The sequence below is a fragment of the Mustela putorius genome, unplaced genomic scaffold, assembly GCF_011764305.1.
Source record: "Mustela putorius furo isolate JIRA1106 unplaced genomic scaffold, ASM1176430v1.1 tig00537335_pilon_pilon_pilon, whole genome shotgun sequence".
Lineage (NCBI taxonomy): Eukaryota > Metazoa > Chordata > Mammalia > Carnivora > Mustelidae > Mustela > Mustela putorius.
This window is the reverse complement of record NW_025422457.1, coordinates 5854819-5872296: the sequence shown is the minus strand read 5'-3', so window position 1 is coordinate 5872296 and position 17478 is coordinate 5854819. Positions and strand designations below refer to the sequence as shown.

General features: G+C 37.1%; 1 protein-coding gene across 3 annotated transcripts in view; it reads right to left on the bottom strand.

Annotated features, from left to right (window-relative positions):
• Positions 1-17478, bottom strand: part of HMCN1 (hemicentin 1) — a 485682-nt gene that overhangs the window by 254445 nt on the left and 213759 nt on the right. For all 3 annotated transcript variants that reach the window (XM_004767964.3, XM_004767965.3, XM_013064227.2), the window contains exons 10-11: positions 13787-13908; positions 7603-7878 (exon numbers count right to left, since the gene is read on the bottom strand). In XM_004767964.3, the coding sequence (XP_004768021.1) occupies positions 7603-7878; positions 13787-13908 (398 nt within the window). The remainder of the gene's footprint in view (positions 1-7602; positions 7879-13786; positions 13909-17478) is intronic.

Sequence of the window (17478 nt, the reverse complement as noted above, 5' to 3'; positions counted from 1 at the left end):
TGGTTTTCTAGAGGTTGGGGGGATGAAAAGGAGAGATGAATGGGCATAGCGCAGAGGCTTTTTAGGGTAGTGCAAATAAAGAATCTGTATGATACTATAACAATGGATACATGTCATGATACATTCATCCAGAACCACAGACTGTCTAAAACCAAGAGTGAACCCTAATGTAAACTGTGGACTTTGGGTGATTATGATGTGTCGATGCCAGTTCATCAGCTGTAACAAATCTATCACTCTGGTGGGGGATGTTGATAATGACAGAAGCTGCACATATGCAGGGGCAGGGAGTATATAAGCAATCTCTGTAACTTCCTCGTGATTTTGCTGTGAACCTGAAACTATTCTCTAAAAAGTCCTTTTTTAAAAAAAGGTTGGGGCGCCTGGGTGGCTCAGTTGGTTAAGTGGCTGCCTTCAGCTCAGGTCGATTCTAGGGTCCTGGAATCAAGCCCTGCATCGGGCTCCCTGCTCAGCAGAGAGCCTGCTTCTCTCTTTCCCTCTGCCTGCTGCTCTTCTTACTTATGATCTTTCTCTCTCTGTCAAATAAATAAATAAAATCTTTAAAAAAAAGATAAAGAAAATAAAAAGGGGTTATGGGACTCAAAAAGGGGATAATTTCATAAAATATACAACACTCACAAAATCAAAAGCACATAAAAGTGGATCTATACAGTACTTAAAAAAAAAAAATTTATTTATTTATTTAACAGAGAGATACACAGCAAGAGAAGAAACACAAACAGGGGGAGTGGAAGAGGGAGAAGCAGGCCTCCTGCCAAGCAGAGACCAGGGACCAGGACCTGAGCCGAAGGCAGAGGCCCAATGACTGAGGCACCCTTATACAGAACTTCTTGAAGGAAAGACTTATCTGGCAGTGAATTTATGTTGCTAGACAAATTCATTTGCTACCTTAGTTATCTTATCGGGGAAGCAATGCACAGTGTGACTGAAAGAACACTCAGCCTTCAAAGTCCAGTCTGAGGTTCAGAACCTCCCATCCTTCCAGCTGTCACTTCCTGGCTCCCATACTTGCCTTTCTTGACTTCATCACAGCCAAAACTCTGCAGACCCTTCTTATTTATTCTAGCCTATTAGACCATGCCTTTAACCTTCTCTTCTTTCCTTATCCAGCCTAAACCCTATAGAGTATCACTGTAACCACTATTTCCCCCTTGGGTACCTTGGTCTTGTGGTTTTTTGTTTGTTTTTGTTTTTGTTTTGCTGAGGCAACATCACAAAACCACAAACCTGAATGATTCCTCTACTTGTCTAAGAAGAGGACACTGAACACGACAAGAAAAAGAAAATCACACCATCCTGGGGACAGATGTCCCTACCCAGCTAGACCCGCTACGCTCAACAAGCCCACATTGCAGTGTCCTCATTCTTCGGTGGCTTTACCCATATTATTTTTTTCCCTCTAGAAAGGCTTTCCTGATTGCCACCTGGGGAATTCTGATTTATGTTCCACTGCATATCTCAGGCACCATCTCCTGTGTGAAGCCCTTCTCAACATCTACTCATCACTGAGACAGAATAAAATCTCCTGGGTATAGTACCCTGGTGAACTTATCACTCTATGTTACATGTATCTACTCACTTAATTTACTTATTTCCTTTTCGTTACTCCAACATAGATGTGGACTTCTATAAATCACAATTTATTCCTTGGAAAATCTTGCAAGGAGAAAAACTGAAGAGATTGTCATAGCTCTTTGGACTATTCAGAATAGGAAACCTAATGTGATTATTAACTGAAATTCTGCAATCATTCTTTTTGCTTGACTGCATTTTGCCTCAGAAAGGATTATTTTATTTTTGAGAGAGAGAGAGAGAGAGAGAGAGAGAGTGTGTGTGTGTGTGTGTGTGTGTACTTGCACACAAGGGAAGGAGGGGCAGATGGAAAGGGAAAGAGACAGGCTCCACCCCCAGCAAGAGCCTGAAGTGGGGCTTGACCTCACAATACTGAGATCATGATCTCAGCCAAAATCAAGAGTCAGATAGATGCTTAACCGACTGAGTCACCCATACCCCTGCTTCAGAAAGGATTTAAAACAGCTTATTGTGTAACATAGTCCTATAAAATTCCAGACCCTTAAGTTTTCAAATATGAATTTACATTTTGATCAAAGTTCTAACTTGACACTTTGGAAGGCATTATTTCTTAATTTATTTTAATTATTCTTTATTTTTATACTTGTATTAACTTTCTTAATTATATCTTAATTATTTTAAATATAAAAGTGATAAAAAATTTATGGAAAATTTAGCAAAGAAAGAAAATATATTACCCATACATAGTTCAATCTCCCAATAAAAGTAATGTGGGTACTCCCCAAAATTCTTAAATCCTATTTACACAAAGTTTTAAAATATTGTATTCCTATTAAATACTTTTTTTTTTAAGTACAGAAAGACATAAGTAAGAAGGTCATTTACAATTCCATTGCCTCCAAAGAAGCAGTGGTCAGTCTCATATTCACATTTTTGTCTCTATCAATCAATTGGGTTTTTCCACCCTTCCTGGCTTCTACTTGTTTGTTTATATGTATGACTAACCCGACTTCTGAGTCTTGAGGAATCCCCTTTCAGAAGAATTTCCTGTGTCTAATTATACCATTATCTCCACAGTGAGGAACTGTCATAATGAAAGAAGCATAGAAACCCATTCACATTCTCTCATGCTCATTATGTGACTAATTCAAAGAGCCATCATTTCTAGGATCCGTGTTTTTTCTCAAGGCTCTTCTGGTAAATTGATAATGAGTCTAATGTCACTAAGGGAAATGAGAGTGATGGAAAAGGGCCACTAGAACACTTGCTTCGGCTACTGCTGTACTCAAAATTTCACGATACTGCCAAAATTGAAGTTGTTTAAGTGCCCATGGTCCAAGCAAGAGTTCAAGACCCCCTGGGAGCATTGGAGCAGCTGATTCTAGGACAGGGAAAGGAATTATCTGATTTCATCTACCTTTCTGCTTCCCACTAAGATAATAAAGAATTTCTTTCCAAATCAGAGGACATGTTCAGATCCTAAGAAGCAAAATAATGACAAATACTCATTGCAATTGTGTTCTAGACTTTAGCGTATCTGAGAAGTCTGACACCGGTCTGCTTTTATTGCTCACTTTACAAGATATTGGTTTAGTCTGAATATATGCTTGTGGAGTTTTTTTTCCCTTATACTAATAATTTGAAATTTCAGCTAGGATGTGTCTAGATGAAGTTCTTTCTTCATTGACCTTGCTTGATTTGCTCACCCTGGACAATTTTTGTTTTCCTCTCTAGGATAATTTTCTTCAACTATATCTTTTCCGATCTTTTGTTTAAATTGTTTTTGTTATATACATATATATGCCATGTACTTTGAAGTCTTGAAGTTCCAAGTTCCAGTCTCTGGTTTTTATCTCTGTTTAATAAAAACAAACATATTACTCACTCTTAGCTCTTTTCCTCAATGTTCTGAAACAACTTCTCAAATTTGTGAACCATGTCCATTATTTTACTTTCATGGAATATAAACTCTGCTTTTTAGTTCCTCTAATTCCAACTTGCATTATATTATTGTGTTTTAACCCCAAAGCCTTTCTCATTCCATCACACTGGTAGTTGTCCCGTCACCTCAGCCAGTTTCTCCTTTATCAATAGACAGTCCTGCTCAAAGGAGGATAGGTCTTTTGAAAGACATTGGTGACACTAAACATTTTTCCCCCCAGTCTTGTGAATAAACTACCTTCAGAAGCATCCAATTCTTCTAAGGCTATCTCTCCTTGTTTTGTTCTGTATCTTTTTCTTAGGTCCAGTGTTTTATTATTTTTTTCTCCTGTTTTGTTTTGTGTTGATAATTTTCTGTTTATTCACCCTCAAATTAGGTGACATCAAATCCAGACCCAGTGTCTGTCAACAAAGTGGTCTGACCTAGCTTGATTATTTGCCTACTTCTGTTCTAGTTGAACTGCCTTCGCAGTTCTGCAGTTGAGTTAGTCTGATGTGCATAGCTTTTTGCACAGTTCTCATCTGTTCTTCTGTCTGAGACTATGATGTGCCCCTCCGCTACCATCTCTCTCTAAATTCCCTAGTTGATACCCCTATCAATGTTTCCCCTGTTTCCAAATATTTTCATTTGGAGAGAAACATATATCCAGGTTACGATTCTCTACATGGGTCCAGCTTGCCTGTCTACTTCTCTCTCTCTCTCTCTCTCTCTCTCTCTATTTGCATTTTATTTTATTTTATTTTTAAAGATTTTATTTATTTATTTGACAGACAGAGATCACAAGTAGGCAGAGAGGCAGACAGAGAGAGGAGGAAGCAGGCTCTCCGCTGAGCAGAGAGCCCAATGTGGGCCGATCCCAGGACCCTGGGATCATGACCTGAGCCGAAGGCAGAGGCTTTAACCCACTGAGCCACTCAGGCGCCTCTGCATTTTATTTTTTATTATTATGTTCAGTTAACCTGTCTACTTCCTATCCTACATTTTCATTCTGCTTGGTTATCACTATTAATATGTGTGAGGAGATGGCATCATGGCTTCTTAAAGGTAATATTTTCTTTTTGGAGCAAGTATGAAACAGAGGAACAGAGATACATCTTCCCAGCTTTCATGGGAACATAAAAAAGGTGGGTCATTGATTGAGATTTTCATTCCACTGACCTTAAAATATGAACATTACATATGTGTATTTACATCATATATACATATGTATATAAATAAATAAAAACCTTTATATACAATAGCTATAAAATTCCTCCTAAAATTTTTGCCACTGTCCACTGTCACTGGGTTTTAGTATTCTTCAGTTTTGTCTTTTTGAGGTCTTTATTGATATTTTACTGTTAGACAGGAAGAGGTTGCAGCAGCTACAGTCATGCTATTTTAAACTAGAAAATTCTTGCTAATTACATTTTAAAACTACTACCTAAACTTTGAAAAGTATGTATGTTTAACTCTTTAATTGTTCTGGATAGCAGTAGTTTCCAAACAAACATGTGGAGGTAAAGAAATGTAAATGAGGCTATGAATTAAGCTACACATTCCCATATAAGCAAGAAATTTATTCTTAAAGTATGTATTCAATGCAAGCAATTATTTTACCTTCATGTTTTCTGAAACTGTTTTCTATTTCTACTTTTAAAAACATTTCACTGCATACAAATGAAATTAATTTATAATTTTAGATCCAATGTCAATAGTTGACAAGCATCTTTAATTCTCATAAATTACAGCCCTAGGTAGTTTATTTCATCAACTATCCATAGCTTTGAAATGGTATCTTCAATAGTAAAATAATGCACTCAGATGGCTACAATTAGCTAGAGCTCTTATTTTTTTATTAGACAAGTGTCATTAATAGCAGACTATAGTTTTGTTAGATTTTTAAAATACCATTTTTTGTCACATTCTATCCTTCAAATGTAAGACCAGCTAGGCAGGCCATAAAATAACACCTCTAAATAGGTTTATACCACTAGAGATTATACATACTAGCCAGTAATCGGGTAATGTTGTACGTCTTTTGTATTTATGTTTTGTATGTTAGATCTTTGTGTAAATATCTTACCTCAGCATTTATTTAAATCACTGGATAATAATGACTATTTTGCCAGAAAGAAGAGTCAAGGGCTTCTTTTAAAGACACACCTTTCTAAATAATAGGGTTCATTCTGCAGAATAGATTCAAATGCTATTTCAGAAAACCTTATCCATGAAACTATCTGAGAGGTCTTTTATAAATGCAGATTCTCAGGCCCAAACACCAGGCCTATGGAATCAAAATCTCTAGACATGAGGTTAGAAATCTGCTTTTTAATAAGTTCCTTGGATAATTCTTTATCCATGAAAGTTTGAGAGTTTGAGAATTACTGCTCTAATTGACTAAATTGAATACGAATGCACTAAAAGTTAACCTGGGGAAACTAGGAAGGCTTTTACAATCCCATTCTAAGGCACTTCAAGTAAAGAACAAAGATCAAATTTCAGAAGTCCATTAGCATTTTATTCTATCTGTAAAAAAATGGTCTCAAAGTTCTGGTAACTCAAGTTACCACTTGGATAGACTCTAATTATCTAAGCAGTTTACCATGTGGAAATACAGTGAGCCATTTACAAAAGCAGTGTTTCCCTAGAGGACTCACCAGATCGACCAACAAAAGACACACATTCGGACTGCAGAACATATCTCAACTACCGGTGAGAAAACCAGAATCATTTTGTTAATTCTCATGGTAGTTTCACCTTTCTGCCATTAATAACTATCTCAGGGCTAGCCTTGAGATGCAACAGTCATTCTGTTAGATAAAATCATCTGAGAGTGAATTCAGGCATGTTATAAAGTTGTTCCTAATACCATAACCAAATAGCCAGACACAATCCTGAAGCAATCAGGATCCCGCATCAAGGATTTGAAATGAAATATTCTGTTGAGACAGCAACTGAATCTTTCAGCTTAAGAGTGTAAAACTGCCAAGAGTAACTTATTTATTACATTAAGGCTCTCAGCTGGTCTATAGACATTTAGAAGCAAAATGTGATTCTACTCAAAGAGATACTTTCGAACAGTTCTTGATCTTCATTTAATCCTCCTGGAGAATATATATATTTGTAGCCAGTAAACCACATTGTTAACACACTGTTTTCAGCTACCTAGACATTTAATCTGAAAGACATAAAGACTGGCTTACCATTAGTCTATTGTCAGTACGCACTTTTATGTATAAGATAAATAAGATAAAACAACCTTGGTAAAATTTAATAAAATTTCATGAAGATGAGAAAAATCTTAAACTTTAGTAAAAAATTAAAAGTAGGGGGTGCCTGTGTGACTCGGTGGGTTAAGCGTCCCACTCTTGATTTCGGCTCAGGTCGTGATTTCAGGGTGGTAAAATTATGCCTTCCACTGCACTCCGCGCTCAGCGAGGAGTCTGTTTGAGATTCTCTCCCCCTCTGGCCCTACCCCCACTCTCTAAAATAAATACACAAAATCTTTAAACAGAAAAAATAAGTAAAAGTAAATTAGTTACACCGGAAATAATACAATAATCAAATCGAGAAGGATTTTTTTTAACCAATTATTAAAACAATTAGAATTTTTTAAAAAAAATCCACACTACAGACTGAAGAATTTAAAACTATTAAATCATCCAGAGACCATTTCTATTTATAGTCTCAAAATAAAAGTCTCTTAAAAGGACTAACTGTGTTTATCTTAAAAAGTCACCTATTTCTGGGGCACCTGCATGGCTCAGTGGGTTAAAGCCTCTGCCTTCGGCTCAGGTCAGGAATAGAGCCCCACATCGGGCTCTCTGCTCAGCAGGGAGCCTGCTTCCTCCTCTCTCTCTGCTTGCCTCTCTGCCTACTTGTGATCTCTGTCTGTCAAATAAATAAATAAAATCTTAAAAAAAAAAAAGTCACCTATTTCTTAGTGATGTTTTATTTTCCAGTTTAGCCAGCTTTAGACTATTTAAGATCCATAAGGCCTCCATCATTCAAAACAGTAGTTGTTTGGATAGAAGCTATCATTCTCAGATAGCCAACTTAAGGGAATCAAGTTCAAAGAAAGAGGAGGAAGACACCATAATTCTGAAGTTACCAGATGCACATACCTTGCACTGTGAGGAAAACGGAAGCAGCTGATGATCCTCCTTCATTGGAAACCACACAGAGATACTCCCCAGCGTCGCTGAACTTCACACTCCGTAGCTCCAAGGAGAGGTTAGCCAAGATCCTCATTCTCGCTGGGTCTGCCTGTCGGGCATCTCTGTCATTCCTCTGCCAGGTTAGATTGTAATCCACTGCACTGAGGACGAGACATGTCAGAACTGCTCTTTCTCCAGGAGGGACTGTAACATTATCAGGCACTTGGATGACTGGAGGGGGCTCTGTGTAAAATCAAAACATTCAGATCAAGAGACCTAACAACCATTTTGCTCACGTATAGAAGCGGTTTAAAAATTTATTGAGTACGTATTGAATATCTTATAGGGAAGATGCAGTACAAGAGAATGTATTCATTAATACATATGTCTATGACCTGAAGAAAATTATCATTTAATCAAAAGATTCTTAAAAAGTAGTGCATGTTGTAAAAAAATAAAATAAAATAAATCTAATTTTTATCACATTTGCCAAATACTGTAGTTATTAATGTATGCCTTTAATTGAAGACTTGAATGTTCTCTAATTTAAATTTTAAATTAAATTTTAAAACATCTTACTATAAAAGTGAGCAATAGCACTGGGTACCTATAACCTGACGACACCATGCAAAGAACGTGTTTTTAGTTCCTTTAATCCTCAATGTAAAAAGAAAAAAATAGTGCTTGTTTACATACCAAAGCATACCTGAGTCTAAATTTATAAATTATAGATGTGAAAATCAAAAAGGCATGCAAAAGGATATGATTAGACTAATTTTGGATTATAGTGTGAAACAAATTTTTGTCTGAGTTTTGAAGAAAGTAGCATTTGTGGATTTTTTAAAATTTAAAACTACTTAGTGTTTTAAAGAAAAGAGGACACAAAGAATGGTGGACAATAGTATACTAAGCATGATAGCATTAGCTTTAAGGAGAGTTACAGTCTCATTAAGAAGACACAGTACAACAGCAGTGTATGACATATGTTTCCCCAGAGGCATGAGGAATGTCTTGATTTAAGAAGGTCAAGTTAAGGGGCGCCTAGGTGGCTCAGTAGGTTAGGGCCTCTGCCTTCAGCTCAGGTCATGATCCTAGGGTCCTGGAATCAAGCCCCGTATCGGGCTCTCTGCTCAGCGGGAGCCTGCTTTCTCCTCTCTCTCTCTCTGCCTGCCTCTCTGCCTACTTGTGATCTCTGTCAAATAAATAAATAAAATCTTTAAAAAAAAAAAAGGTCAAGTTAAGAATTGGCATAGACCTTTAATAAAATTGTACACATAAAGCCATGCACACAAAAGGTATTGAGTAATGCATGCACATTTCAGATATGGTTAAAACCCATTTACTAGTTAAATATTTAGCCAACATTCTAGAGAGAATCACATATCACTCTAGTTAGGTTTGAGAATGAATACAAATGCCCCTCTAAAGGACACGCTGCCTGAGAGCTGTAGCAAGCCACTACTCAGCAGTTATACAGTAATAAAAACTGTGCTTGAGCTATGCTCGCTGGAAACCCACAGGCCTGTTTTAGTTTAAATAGGAAAGAGTATCTGATATTCAAGATCAAATTTTATTCTCCTTTACTGAAAACTGTTTATAAATGCAGATGTATCAGAAGCCTAGAGAAAACCTGGGAGCAATATGATAAAACCATAGTGGTCATCTCCGAGGGATAGACATGTGTATATTTTCCATATTTTTCTTTGTATTTATCTTGTTTTCCAAACATTTTTAGAAGAGTAGATGCTATTTTATTTATTTTTTATAGATGCTATTTTAAATTATTATTTAAAAACAAGATTTTATCATTTTGCTTTGTTTTTAAAATATTTTATGAAAATGGCTAGTGAATCAAGTAGAAAGAGTACATGACAAAGTTAGAAAGTTATGGAGTCTAACTGGGCTTGACACAGAAAATATGAGATGCTTTGTTAAATTTAAATTTCAGATAAATAATCAAATAATATTTTAGTACACAGGTGCACCTGAGTGGCTCAGTGGATTAAGCCTCTGCCTTTGGCTCAGGTCATGGTCTCAGGGTCCTGGGATCGAGTCCCGCATCAGGCTCTCTGCTGAGCAGGGAGCCTGTTTCTCTCTCTCTGCCTGCCTCTCTGCCTACTTGTGATCTCTCTCTCTGTCAAATAAATAAATAAAATCTTAAAAAAAAATTTTAGTATACATATGTCTCATGAAATTATTTCAGACACACTTATATGAAAATCGAATTTACCTGGGCATTCCAGGTTTTTATTTGCCGAATCTGGTCACTATAGGCTGCCTGGTTCTATCTCTAGGTGTGTGACCTTAGAGAAGTTGATGACTAAATTAGGTTATCATTTTTTTTTTTTAAAGGAGGGAGACAGTAGGGATGGGGGGGTGCAGTGGGCAGGGAGAAAATCCTAAACTGGCTCCACAACCAGCATGGAGCCCAGTGCTGGGCTCAATGTGAGGCTCATCTCACAACCCTGAGATCATGATGGGAGCCAAAATTGGAAGTAGGATGCTTCACTGACTGAGCTACCCAGGCACGCAATTAAATTAGGCTATCTTAAAGACCCTTTCTAGTGCTAATGCTTTATGATTTATGATAGCCACCAAAGACCTGAAAGTGATAGCATATGGTATGTGTTCACATCCTATCAAGATCTTTCTGAAGGCCACACGATGTTTTGTATGGTTTTCTTTCTTTCTTTCTTTCTTTCTTTTTTAATTTTTTTTAATTTTTTTGTTCTTCTGAAACAAAGTTCTTCAACTTTGGGGGGATTTTTAAAAAATGGGAAATCTCACTGTAGGTATTTTGGGTATGCTGGGCACATGCCTACATCCTTCTTGAGGACCAAGGCACTCATTTCCCCAGCTGGTTGGCTACACATAGCTCATAGCCAAGGCCGCTAATCTGCTCAGGGGAAGACGCCCTGTCCACAGTAGCCCACATCCAGGGACCACTTCATGAGGAAGCAAAGGATCAGCTCTCTTGCCTCAATTCAGGGCCATGACAGCTCCAGAATTCCCTGTGGGTCAGCTAAGGTCCTAGTAGTGACTACAAGACAGTTTAACTTCTTCCACTTCTGTTAACTCCCTTACAGGTGTTTCTTCCTAGAAAACTCCCCAATGACCCTCTTGCATACAAGCCCTGGATCATTGTCTAATCCCTCCTCAGACATAAATCCAAAAAGGTAAAGTGCCAACTTTCTAACAACATAACAGGTGGGATTTGAAATAATGACATACAATTTCATTGCTGCATAAATAACTAGAGATAATAAGTATTATACACACGGAAATATTTACACATGCAGGAATAAATTCTGCAAGGTTGGATGAAATGATGAGGGAGGCTAAGATAACAGAATGCCTGGCCTGGTGCTTGAAGTCAGCCCTTCCTAAGTGAAAGGGTTGGATGACTAGGCTAGACTGAGGCTAGAACAAGAAAACCAGAGATGGAACCTCAAAGCCTCAAAACTGAAAGAAGAATGACAAATATAGGCCTCATGGCATTAGGTAAAGATTGCTGGAAGAGAGTGCAGGAATCTTCTCACTCCCTATCCTTGTGACCATAATGGGTCACTTGCCTGTTCTGGGCTTCAGTTTCATTCCCTACAAAATGATGAGGTGGTGTAAGATTGTTTCCAAGTCTTATCCTGTTCTAAAACAATATCCTATAATTATAATTTAAGATTACCTGTCACTGGCATGCCCTTTACAAGTCTTCTTTATTCTTGGTATTTTACTTAAACCCAGAATTATAGTAACCTGTGTGTGTGCATTGGGGGAGGGCCATTGTGTTAAGAAAGAAATTCAGTAAGTTAATGTAACTTTGTAACAGCACCAAACTGAATTACTAAATGTCACTTGAAAAGGATGATTTTTTTCATGCTTCAGCAACCCTATTCATTTGTTTCTATGTGGTTATAGGCAATAAAAAAAGTTCAATGCTTTTCACACCCATTTTGCTTTTAAAACATTCAATAATCAACATTTCAAATGAACCAAAAATCTTAAACATGTCAACCAGAAGAAAATGCTGGAAAAATTGAGGTAACATACTGGTAGAACTTTAGCTTTTCTTTAAACATTTTTTTAAAAAAGATTTCATTTATTTATTTGACAGAGACAGAAAGCTCACAAGTAGGCAGAGAGACAGGCAGAGAGAGAGAGGGGAAGCAGGCTCCCTGCTGAAGAGAGAGCCTGATGCAAGGCTTGATCCCAGGACCCTGAGATCATGACCTGAGCCAAAGGCAGAGGCTTAACCCACTGAGCCACCCAGGGGCCCTAGAACTTTAGCTTTTCTTTAAACTACTCTTGCGTGCCCTTTGACTTTACAAATCAGTGTCCACAGTGACACAAGAACATCACTAACCCACAATGCCTTGATTTCTAACACTCCTTTCCAAAATATAAGATCTAACTATCCTCTGAATTTGCACATGATTCCAGTGAAGTTGGTCAGGTAACTGCTGGGTTCTCAGCCCATGCTAAGAGAAATTCAGAAGTGAGTGGAGTTTTCAGGTAATGGTGAGCCCCGAAGGAAATGTCTACATTTCAAGTCCAAAGGGGGTGCTTTCTTGTTACTTCTGTGGTTACAGTCATTGCCATTACCATCAGTGTTTCCTGCTCCTTCTTTCATAATTGACCGAATGGGACATAAGTCCTGAAAACAGGCTTGGGCACAGTATAATTTCCTAGTGATATACCACTGCCTGGCTGGCACAAATAAAAGTAGAGGGTCATGTGCACAATACGCATATGGAAGTTATTGACACCCCAGAGGCAAATTCTTAATAGTCAGTTCACGAAATTGTACTGGCACTTCCCAGTTGTTTATGCAAAATGTTTAAATCCACTCACTCAAACTTCTTTCCCTGTTGACTTTCCCTTAATTAATATTGCTGGAGAAGTGGGGGAAACCTAAGTGCTCAAGTGTTTGTTTTCCCAGAAGCTGAGGAACGTTGACACAATGCCAATGCTTTTCATAATTACTGGAGATGAAAAAAATGAATAGTTTATGATGCATGTCAACAAAATTGTTTCAGAAGACAAGCTTTATTTTTCTGAGAATAAGAGAATACAAATAAATTTACTCCAAGAAGAACATGCTTGCGTGCCTTTGTCTTAAAGTTCAGTTTGGACTTACTGATAACAAACATAAATCCTAGACTTCTAAGCAGCTCTACAATTTTACAGTTTCTTTTGCCTTTAATTGTCTGAAGAAAAGGCACATCGGTACTAAAAGCAGATACAGACATTGTTATAAAACTCAGTAGCTACATTTAGGTCAGAATAGGGTTACTATTAAACACAGAGCAACACTAATCTATAAGGCAGGTAGAAAATGATTCAATTGAAACAAACTTCCCAGTAAATTCTAGATTTATGGTAAGCGGCTTAAATCCTGGTCCTTAAATCCTTAAATCATTGGTTAAACATGATAGTCTTTTTGTATCCTAAGAATTCTGGGAGATTGAAGGAAAAAGTTATTTTTTCACTAAAATATATTCCACTTTATAAAGCAATGAGTTTGACCCTCCTTTATTCATCAGAAACATATTATCTAAGAGCAATATAATCAGCATTTCTTCCACTCTTCTTAATACCAGTATTGTAGCCACTGAAGCCCTATGTTTCTTGAACATGATCACTTTTGTTATAGCCTTTAATTTAATGTCAGAATCCATTCATAAAAAGCACACTGCTTATTATAAATATGGGAGAGGAAAAGGGAAAGTTTTAACCTTTTATTCCCAGAATAGAAGGCTTCCTTTTTTAAAATTCTATCCCTCCCTTTCTCTAAATTCCCTTAAAATGCTATATGCTCATTTCAAAAAATATTTACTGAAGCCCCTATGTTAATAATAACAGTACGACAATAACAACAATAATACCTAAGGTCTATTAAGTGTTTCCACGTGCCAGGCTCTCTTCTACGTGCTTGACATACATGCTATTGTTTATCCTCATAGTTTCTCCATGAGATAGAGACCGTTGCAGATATCCTCACTTTACAGTTTGGGAAACCAAGGCACTGAGTCCTTAAGTGACTGGCCCAAGGGAGGTCACGTAACTACGAGTGGGGAAGCCAGGATTAGCAAACACTCCATTTCCACAGATGCATTAATATGCAGGCGACTGCCAAGCAATTAGTGATAATTACCTGACACATCAAAAAATGTCTGTGCCCGTCCAGTCCCTGCACTGCTCACAGCGATGCAGTCATACGCGCCTTCGTCAGACAAAGTGACCTTTTCAATCTCCCAGTTCACACTGGCAGATTCTCTGGGGGTAACAAAATAGAAGCCTTTGAGTTATGATAAAAACAAGGCAAAGCTGAGAGCAGAAATTCCATTTTTTTAAAGTATTCATTCAAAAGAAAGATGTAAAAATAAACGGATTAAACTGCAGAGTTCTTTATAGTTGAAAATGACATACCTTTTAATTAGAACATTATGCTCTCTGAGCAAAAGTCACAACAAAGGTAATAAGATATGGACTCTGTGCATTTCTTTAAAGAAACATTTTCTGGCTATTTTGAAATATAAGATAATGAGTTAATACAGAAACACTCCTTAAATCCTCTCTCCTTTCACATTATTTCCAGTTTTGGGTCATGTTCGGGGTGGGGTTCTTAGCCAAAGCAATTCAGCCACATAATTCCTAAGTTTGAAAGTAGAAAATTCCAAAAAGATAAGTACTCTTTAACTTTCTTATGTTTAAGCTTCATGTAAGGCTATAGAACTATCTGGTTCAATCTGCGCATACATCAAGAAAAGACAAAAAAAAAAATCAGTTTTATTATTGAACCTGTCATTTAGGTTAAAAAAAAAATTCCTGGGCGCCTGGGTGGCTCAGTGGTTAAGCTGCTGCCTTCGGCTCAGGTCATGATCTCAGGGTCCTGGGATCGAGTCCTGCATCGGGCTCTCTGCTCAGCAGGGAGCCTGCTTCCTCCTCTCTTTCTCTCTGCCTGCCTCTCTGTTTACTTGTGATTTCTCTCTGTCAAATAGATAACTAAAATCTTAAAAAAAAAAATTCCTTCCCTATAATACTTATCCATTCATTTAATAAACACTATTTTTTGTCCTTTAACACTCTTCAAAATTTTCTCATTCTCTGGAGGTGTCTTAGTAATAGATATTTAATTCTAATAGATATTTAATACCTAATTAATATATAATAATAGATATTTAATCACTAATTAATATTAGCAAGTTATTTATAAGATTCTAGTAATTTACAAAACAAGCATTATATTAATTTAAAATATAATTGAAAATCAAAACTATTTTCATAATTTTTTTCTTACATTCATCCATAGCTATTTATAACCTTAAACATTCTGGACACAGGTGAGATGAAAAGCCTACTGCAGAGTCAAGACACCTTCCACTGGAGTCTGAAAGTGTTGTGAGATATAATATCACAGTAATGACTCCAGATCTCTTGCCATGCAGACAGACCATACCTGTCACCAAAAAATCACGAAGAACTTATTGAGGTCTTAATGTGTATTTAGCACATTAGACTTTGTAAGCGAAAGTGAAGTCATAGGTTCCTGTCATCAGAAAAGTGAGAGAATGAGCAAAGTCATTGTTCCATACATTTTAGTAACCAAGAATATTCATTTTAGTTAGTTTCTTTTCAGTTGTGTATGCATTAGGTGTCAGTGGTCCTTACTGTCACATTCAGAAGGAACAGGATTATGAGTTGACTATAAGTCCTAGTGATCATCTAAACTATATCTTTAGTGACTAATAGCAGTAAGTTGAGTCCAAGTTTATGATTCTCATTGTCTAGGAGGTACTGGGAAGTTCCAGGAAGGCAGGAGTTTGAAATACATAGAGTCATTCATGTTTTCTCCAATGCCTACTTCACAGCCAAGCATATATTAGGATTCATCAAAAACTTAGACACATGGAAATTTTAGTACAGACAGTAGCAGTTCTTACAGTCCCAAGTCCCTTGTTTTAGAAACAATTAAGTTGAGATTCAGGAAGAAGGATAACTGATTTTGTTCAAAGGCACATAACCAGTGTCAGATTGCTTGAAGAATATTCTTTATAGTGATACTTTCTCTTCTCTTATTTAGGACATAGGACATGAAAATAATTCTTTTATCATATTGTCGTCTCAGTTAACATTAAAATTATTTGGCCACAATAAGAAGTTTTGAGGGCATGGCCTTTGGAATAAGGAAAGAACATGTCAAATTCAAATGTGTCCTGTTGCGCTTGCAAACTAATTCTCTCTTACATCCCCTAGTGACCATCGCGACTCACATAACAAAGATGAAGTCACATGCCCGAAGCTATTGGGAAATCTAGGGCAGGGACATGTGAGTGAATCAGGGTTAGAGTATCAATCCATCAGCACCAGGCCAAATTCTGTCTTTAGCCTTTCACAACCAAAGAGCTTAATATATGTCAGCAAGACATGTCACATCTCTGGGCCACAGAGCTGGAAAAATGAGAGAAAGAATTCTTGTGGCTTACCTCCCAGGAATTGTGTAGAATTAATGAATTAATGTTTACAAAGGATCTCAAGTGTCTTTGAAATATATTACTATTTAAACTTGAAGCAGAATGATTTTATTTCATCAGGAAGTTATGCAGCTTCAACATTTGATACCCTGGTCAGTTATCCTGCTAATTATTAAACATGGAGCTAAGGCAAATCATCAAGTTGTACAGTATAAAAAAAAAAGTAGCAGAAAATAATACAGTTCAATCTTTAAATAGTAGAATTTTTTTCCAAGTTAGGTTAATAGATTAAATGGGTTAATACTGTCAAATATTTAGCATCTTATAGAAGTTATATATATATTAGTATTGAATTAACAGCATAGAAGTTCTGTAAAATAATTCCTTGAGTTTTTACCAACATGTAGTTTGTTTCATTAGTAAGTTAAAAAAAGAGAAACATTTTCCAGAAATCATCCGCCAGTTTTCAAGGTCTACTTAATTTTATCATAGATTATACTTATCTAAAAACAACGAACCACCTTCACAAGGAAAGTCAGTGCCTTCTTGCCCACCTCCTCTGACTGCTAAATGCAGTGGCCGCACATACTCCCACTCTCCCTGCTGCCCCCAACAAGCTCCCCTCCCCTGACCTTCTCCCCACCCTTCTTCTCCAGCCATGGTGGCTTCCTTCCCGTCTGTCTTTCCCACGTGCCAGTTAGGTTCAGCCTTTGTGCATCTGTACTTACTGTTCCTAAAATGAAAATGCTTTTCGCTAGATATCCGCATGACCACCTCTCACCATGTTTAGGTCTATGCTGAAATGTCCCTTATCCTGAATTTTCAGATTGCAACTAAGCCAAAAACACATGCATCCCATCTACCAACATTAATCTCATCCCAATTAATCTGCTCTACATTTTGCCACAGTACTTAATTGGATTCACTTACCATAACACTTTAAATTGTGTTCAGAGCTTGTTTGCCCCAAGGACAACAAAGCTTAAACTTTTCTCTTTTGCAAGGACTCTTCCAAAATGTGGTCCCTAACCTTGTGTTCATAATTTTGTATTCTTCATCTTAACAAGAGACCCTTAATGGGCACCTGGGCGGCTCAAATCAGTTAAGTGTCTGCCTCTGGCTCAGGACATGATCTCAGGGTCCTGTGATCAACCCTGCATTGGGTCCCTGCTCAGTGAGGAGTCTGCTTCTCCCTCCCCCTCTGCCTGTTGCTCCGCCCTGCTTATAGTCTCTGTCAAATAAATAAAATCTTAAAAAAAAAAAAAAAAAAGAACAAGCGACCCTTAAGTTATATAAAATTCAAACTCTTTAAAACTTGAATCAACCTTTGCATGGATTCTAGCACTTATTAAATTAACATATTATATTATAT